The 8169-nt window shown below is 30.1% G+C and overlaps 1 protein-coding gene across 1 annotated transcript; it reads right to left on the minus strand.

The window, feature by feature from the left end:
- Positions 1-5714: 5714 nt before the first annotated feature.
- On the minus strand, positions 5715-7547 carry LOC107856248 (probable WRKY transcription factor 75). The gene is made up of 2 exons (XM_016699679.2): positions 7081-7547; positions 5715-6132 (listed from the first exon to the last, which is right to left on the minus strand). Exons 1-2 carry the CDS (start codon positions 7413-7415, stop codon positions 5955-5957), a joined length of 513 nt encoding a protein of 170 aa, XP_016555165.1. The 5' UTR covers positions 7416-7547; the 3' UTR covers positions 5715-5954.
- Between the last annotated feature and the right edge of the window lie 622 nt (positions 7548-8169).

The following is an 8169-nucleotide window of genomic DNA, read 5'->3' on the forward strand; positions in this document are numbered from 1 at the left end:
CAATGAATGTGACTAAAATCTTGGAACTAGTAAGATGCATCTTACTATCTGTTGAAAATCATAAGGAACATTAGATTCTGAATACTCATTCAAAATTTTACTTCAACAGGATGTTTCATGCAATTTTACAAGAATCTAGAATTATATGTTCATAAGACGCCAAACATATATGTAAGCTGCATTCAAAATCATGCATAAAATAATATTCATAGTTATGAGATGTTTGGAAACATGGATACTGAAAAAATTCAAATTTGGGATATTTGGGAACTTGCCTTTATTCATGAATTTCATTAAAACTGAACTTTGAAGGCAACTTTAGGTATGATGTGAACGAATACCCTCATTAAATATCCATATACCTGGAGTTTGGACAATTTTTTTTAAGAAATTAGACCTTGATGGACCATTTTTGATAAGAACTTTGACCTTGAAGCCTCTGGGGAAAGAACCCCAGCTTTCTTCTGTTTTAGATAAAAGAATCATTCTATGTTGTTTTTCTACGATTGTTTTAGAGAGAATAAAGATAAAGAAGCTTCAAAGTCCCTTTAACCCCATCCCAATAGGCTTTAAAACACATAGTATTAGTCTAGAAAATCAAGAACGTATGAAACTATCCCTGGGAAACCATTTTAAAAAGACTATTGAATATGACGGATGAGTCTCAAGACAACTCATTGTGTCCTACAACAACTCATAGTTTGAGTCATTATGTAGGGTCTATTTTTGGGGCCCTAGATGATGGGTGGTCATCACGACTCATGGTGACACCCAATGACTCATTGTTAAAGGTCGCCACCACAGGGCAAAATTATTAATATTCATAACTTTCACTGAATCTCTCAAGATGGGTGCACATGATAAATCATTAGAATTGATGACAACTCATCAACACTAAGTCATTGTCATTATGTAGAAAAATAATTCTTCAGGACTTTTGTCTAAACATTCATGGTGGTTCACCCAATGAGTCTTTGGTACTAACCATGGCTCGTTGTGTGAGTCATTTTGTAAAATTGTATGCTATTTTCTACTCTGATCCTGAGATATGATCTTCGGTACTTTTAGGATGTTACACCTACAAACTTGAAGTGCCTGGTGTCCAAACTTTGCATCTACATGATGTACTATTTACTCCCATCAGTTCATCAAAATCTAGTCTCTGTGACAATGTCAATTAAGTTATAGTTTAATTTTTTCCTCGTGAACATGGTATGAATATATATTTGGCCAAGATAAAATATGACGCTGGTTAATTTCATGTTTGATTTTTATATTGGATATTGTTAAAATCTACATAAAAATAATATTAATTTTTCTGTATTTACGTCAAATTCTCTTGATATGAGTGATAAAAATACTTGACATGCTAGGCATGGCCATATTTATCAATAAAGAATGAATTACTTAGATAAAAAAAGGTCTTCTTGGCTCCATAAATAAATTAGAATTATCTACTTATTAAGCATGCCTAACAAAAAAAACTACAAAAAATTATTTTGAAAAGGCACAAGAGTTGATACTTCATTGCATTAATTTATTCTGACATATGCATTTCAATGAATGTAAGAGAAAGATATATTGCTATTTACTTTATCACTTTTATTGATGATTTTACTCAATTTGATTTTATATATTTGACTTCTCACAAATCTAAAGTTTTGAGTTGCTTCATTGAGTTTATGAGCTTTGTTGAAAATCAACTAAATAAAAAAAGTTAAAGCTCTAAGAATTGATCGATGAAGAGAGTATTTGTCTTATGAGTTCAAATGATTGTGTGATGAAAAGGAAATTCAAAAACTATTAACTACTCCTTATACTCTACAACAAAATGTTATTGTAAAACAATGAAATAGAACCTTGTTAGAAATTGTTAGGTCAATGATAGTGCAAGCAAAATTGCCTATCACCTATTGGGGTGATGTTTTTCTCACTAATGTATTTGTGTTTAATCGTGTCCGTTCTAAATTAATTACAACTATAACATATGAGTTATGGACTAAATGAAAACTCGATTTTAGCATTTTTTTTAGCCTTGAATTTTGCTGCTTTTATTCATAATCCTTCTTTACAATATGAAAAATTAGGTTTAAGGTGAAGGAAGTACTTTTATATGATACTTTGAAAAGTCTAAGGTTCGTACGTTCATTGGTGAACAATATAGTTGCATTATAACTGATATTGAGTCCCATGATGTTACATTCATAGAGAATGATTTTTCTAAGTGGGGAGAGATAGGTCAAGACTTATCTATTTATGAAACTACATATTAAATCACTTCCGCAACAAACATTCAAATGGATTTGAGATGGAGTCATGTGTTAATAATGGTTCAGTTCCTATTTTCACAAATTCTTGTCATATTGTTGGTCCAAGTGGAAGTAACTTATTAATGACAAATCGAATTGTCAATCTCAACCTCAATGAAGAAGTCATTGACAAATTTCTCATGATCTATTTGAGATCGAAGTGAAAACATTTATGGTTACTCTAGATTACACACCCTGTTAAAGAAAAATGGTTAAAATTAATGAAGAAAAAGATGGAGTCAATGAAATATTACCAAGTAAAGGAATTAATTAATCTACATATAGGCCAAAAATTAATTAAAAATATGTGTATTCTTAAAATCAAGCTTAAGAAAGATAATAGTATAAAATATTTGAAACTCATCTAGTAGCTAAGGAGTATACACGACAGAAAGTGATTGATTATGAAAAAAAAATTTTATGTGTTGTACATTTTACTTTAATAAGATTAATTTTGTTTATAATGGATATATTGGATCTTGTTTGAGTTAAAAAAATGTAAAAACTATATTTCTTAATGGAAAACTAAAAGAAGAAATCTATATAAAAAACCTGTAGGTCTCGTGAAAAAGGCAAAAAGAAATAAAGTATGTCAACTTTAAAAGTCGATTTATGGCCTTAAATAGCCTTTTAGATAATGGTATTTATATTTTTATTATGCAATAATATTGTATGATTTTGTTGTGATTCATGAAGATTGTTGTTTAAACATCAAAAGATTCAAATATAAGTATGTAATCTTATCATTATATGTAGATGGCATAATTATAGATGCAAATGATATCAAGTATGTAAAATAAATAAAAGATGGTTATCACCTACTATTGAGATGAAATATAGGGGTGAAGCATCATACATTTTTGTAGTTATGATTCCAAGAGGTCGTTCGAAAAGATTGTTATCTTTTTCATAAGAACCTCACATTAAAAAAAGTTCTTAAACTCTTTAATGTGTAAGATTGCAAATCCATAAACACTTCAGTTTCTAAAAAATAAAGTTTTAAATTGAAGGATGTGTCCTCAGACTCTATATAATAAGAAACAAATGAGAAAAGTTCTTTATGTCAATGCAATCAGAAGTCATATGTGTGCTATGATGTAGACAAGACTCGATATATGTTATGTCATTGCATTAGTTAGAAAATATCAATCCAACCTAACAGCACAATATTGAAAAATATTTGAAAGGATATTGTGGTATCGTAAAGGAACAACTGGCTATTCTGTATGTAAGGAAATAATCTGCAAGTCAAAGAATGCATAGATGCTGATTGGGGAAGAGATTTGAATTAGAGAAACTCTACCTCTAAATACGTAATCTTTCTTAACAATGACATCATATCATGGAGTAGAAAGAAGCAGTCATGCCTAACCTTATTTATAATGATTATTGAATTTGTAGCACTTTCACCTATTGTGCAAAAAGTTATTTGGCTTAAATAATTTCTGGTCTAGTGGGTATGTATAACAATGTTGTGATAGTCATGATACAACACCTATACGAAGGATTCAAATTATCATGAGAAGATGAACTATATTGACATAAAATATAATTTTGTAAGAGATATGGTTGTACGAAAGAAAGTGAACGTGAAATATATATCTACACATCCAATGAAAGTAGATCCTTTAATGAAACCCTTATCATGTGATGCTCATGAAAGACATGTGAATTCATTGGGTTTACGTAGATGTTGATATATTTATATTTTATATTTCTCAATATGTTCATGTAATTTTACATTATTGAAGTTAATGTTAGTTTATGCCTAATTTTTCATTCTTGTTGATTGATATAGATATATTATTTTTATGTGGTGTACATAAATTTTGTGAGGATAAAAAAATATATTAAACAGACAAGAGATTGGCCTATTCACACATGTAATCGCCCCTATTGTCTATACGACAAGTAGAGATAAGACAATTATAAACTAATTATTATCAGAAGGGATAACAAAAGAGACTTGAAAGTTTATAATCAGAATGTTGTTTCTTAAATTGTGTTTAATTATCTATGATTAAAATGAGTTAGCTTGTTTCTAATGTCAGATGTGAGTTATGAAAAAAAAATAATTAAGTAAATTTGTGAACTCAAAGTTAGACATTAGTTGTCTGAACTATCATCTACACAGTATTTTATTTATAAAAGACATATCCTTCATGAAAAAAAAGTCATACTATGATACATGTTTCATACCATGTATGCTTATACTGACTGATAAGGGAGATACAAGTTTAGTCTTAACATGCTATAGCATGAAAACCTAAAAATTATAAGTATTTCTTCCACAATATGCTCTCATGACTTCAATGGGTTTCTTGAGGTTCAATTTGGTGTTTGATATTTTAATATATTTTCAAGAGATCATGCTTGATTAAGTCTGACGAGATATTTCTAGAAAAGTATATCATGTTGAGATTAAGAAATTCATGAGATGGGAAAAATCATTGAGTATTATCACACTCATTGTGTTGATTGACCAGTTCTTTATGTTTTTATATGAGACAAGTGCATAATGATGAACTCAACACCAATAAAAGAAATGATGATAAATATGAATGTGATAAATGATCTAGGACACTGCATACTATAATCTACTTTAAGTTTCATTGATCAAGATGGTGTATATTCCTGGCAGATGTATAGCAATGAAGCTCTCGAAGTATGCACAGGTCACATAGTGTAGTAGTTAAATATTAATATTACAGAATATGCATGAGAATTGACCAACTTTGTGTGAGTGAGAGATGAATGAAATTGAACTGGGTCAATCCAGATCCATATTAAGAGAGAAATAATGTAATTATTTATATATCTACATTACTAAATAAAAAGAAAGAGAACAACTATTTGAAGAATTGTGTCCCTTTAGAATCATAATTAGTTTCTTTACGAAACACTAACGACACTTATTTCTCTCAAGAAAAAACAAAAGCTCCTTCTGACAGATAAAAAGAATACTTCATCTTTCAAAATCTCTCTCTGAAGATTCCCTGGAGAACACTATATTCTAGGAAACATTTGAAACAATCTTCTTTAACAAGGTATGATTCATAGACTGTGGCTATTTTGATGTAGTATATATATATATATATATATATAATTACACTAATTGACTAGTGAATAATATTCAATGATTTTGCAAACTCTGTGTGTGATTAAATTCTTCATTTATCAATGGATCTATTATTATTGTTAACTGGTCAAGAAATATGCATGTAGGTTTGTCTTTTCATTTATTTAATTCTTAATTAGTCTTTAATCTTAAACTAGAGAACTTAACCAAAAAAGGAGCGTCAAAGATGCACAAGACAAGTCTCAAAATTGCAGCAGCTTTGTTAAAGAAAAAACAATAAGTTAAACGAAAGATGAGACAGCCGCCCGCGTGCGGCAACTCCAAAATGAGCAGAATTGGATGCAAATTGCATAAAACGAAAAAATAGCAGCGTTGTTTTTAGTTCTTAAATACACAATGACAAAATGAAACTCCCAAATGAAGTTGCGTCTATGTTTAAAATGCATGTACACAACTGCAGTATTGTTTTACAGGTAACTAATATATAGATATATGTCTTAGGCATTGCAACAACAACATACCCAGTGTATTTATGCCTTAGGCATTGATGGTAAATAAATAAATATTTAGAAGGAAGCATAGACTTGCATCTGACTCAAAATCTGCTCAAAGTTATCGGTAGACTTGTCAATGGGATGTGAATGCATGCCTTCATAAGTAGTTACCACTACTCCTTCATCCTTGGACAACCTTTGTACTTGTTTCTTCACGTTACATCCTTGATGCGTGCATCGGTAGTAGCTCCTAATCACCACAAACATTTATTAGGCAATACACTTAATTTTTGTAGAAGTAAATTGGAGTAATACTAATTCCACCTAACATTTTCCAATGTCTAAGACACTAGTATTAGCGCCACCGAAGTAATAGTAGTAATTAAAAAGAGGAAAGTATGCAGGGAGGGATATCACTTAATTTTTCTTATGATGACCACAGCCAGATCAATTTCATGGATTAGAGACACCGATCATTGTTTGTAGCCGGTAATATATATAGGTTCCAATTTATTGTTCCATTTCCAATAACTACTGATTTTTTCAATTTCATGTTTTCACTTCAAAACTTCCAGTATATACCCATCCATTTTTTAAAATCAAAATCCACATCAAAACTCCTCGGTTTCTCAGGATCGTTACGTCTCTTATTTGTTATCAAAGGACTAATTAAATAAATTTCCTTGCACCTTCGTTTTGTAACAAATTTACTATCTAGCATAAACCAAGTAATATTGAAAGTAGAGAAGCGAATCTAGCACAGGTTCTATCGGGTCGAACTATATATACAAATGAAAATAAATGCACATAATAAGATCATATTTATTCAAAACCAAATAATAAAAATTTGGATCTCTTAAGGCATGCACGTGAAGATCTAATATATTACAGTAGTTGGACAGTTATTGCCAGAAAGTAGAACACCTCCGTCAAACATATATCATTTTTCCCTTTGTAAAGCATCAAGTTGCAGACCTATTTGATTTTCGGGCCACGGCTCTTTTTAAAGAAAAAGAAAAAAGAAAAAAAAGAATCCCTAAAACTAACTTAAATGAATCTTGACAAGGATTAGAACGTAGATTCGTTGGCGTAGAAAATTTTATTTGGGAATACACCTAGACGCTGAACTAAAAGATAATTTCCATTTGGGAAAGTCATAATTAATTTATACATGGATCGAATTAAGTTAATAACTGACCTTGGGAATTTGTTGTTCTTGACAGCCTTCTGTCCATATTTCCTCCATCTATAACCGTCATCAAGAATATCCACTTGGCTCCTTGTTTGGAAAGCGTACCTTGGTTTCTTAATCTTCTTCTCTCCCTTCTTCTTACACGATTTCATCACATCGTCCTCAAAACTATTTGTTACACCGCTCGGAGTTTCCATGCTTGCCATTAGCCCCAAGAACCCGTTGTTCTTTCCTTGGAATAATAAAACCTCTTTTGCATGAGTATTACTCCTCTTCTTATTCATTAATGAAAACTCATGAGACGATAATGATGATGGAAATAGTGGTGGGTAATTCTCCATTTTAGAGAGTGAAATTTTTGTGAGAAATTAAGGAAGGTATGGTGTAAATTGTAAAGAGGAGGTGATCGATGTGAAGAAAAATAGCAATGGTAAATGTGGTTTCGAGGGTGAATTTATCTATCATTCAGAGTTGGACTAGTGTGGCGGCTAGCTATTCACTATTTTTATCTTATTCTATCTTTAATAATGTCGTAAACGACACGTAACATTAAACTCATCATTTTGGAAAGAATTTTAAGTTAACATCGGGAAAAATATTTAAAAATCATCGGTATACTTAAATTAGTTATATTATTAAGGATAACTACGTAGTGTAGCAAGCATAGACTCTAATTATCCTATTTAGTACATTTTATTTGGATGGTTATTTACGGTGATTTCATAATGTATGGTATGGTATAGTATAATATTGTATAGTACAGTATAATATAATGTTTGGATTGACTGCATCATTTACTGTTGTTTAATAGTAACAATTTTATTATTGATTTGACGGTATGATACTATAGTGTAACTGATAAATTTACTAAGATGTCCTTAATTATTATAAATATTAAATTTATTAATAATTGTTGATAAAATATTTTCTTTTATGCTAATCTGTCACAAATTATGTCATGTAAATTTATTAAATTGTTAAATTCATATAAATTTTAACAAAATTAATACAAGAGTATATCAAAATGAATATAATCAGATTTATTTTTTATAGCAACAAATTTTATTTTCTTTTAGCGTTTTGAAACGTGACCAC

This window comes from Capsicum annuum, chromosome 11 (genome assembly GCF_002878395.1).
Source record: "Capsicum annuum cultivar UCD-10X-F1 chromosome 11, UCD10Xv1.1, whole genome shotgun sequence".
NCBI classification, from domain to species: Eukaryota; Viridiplantae; Streptophyta; class Magnoliopsida; order Solanales; family Solanaceae; genus Capsicum; species Capsicum annuum.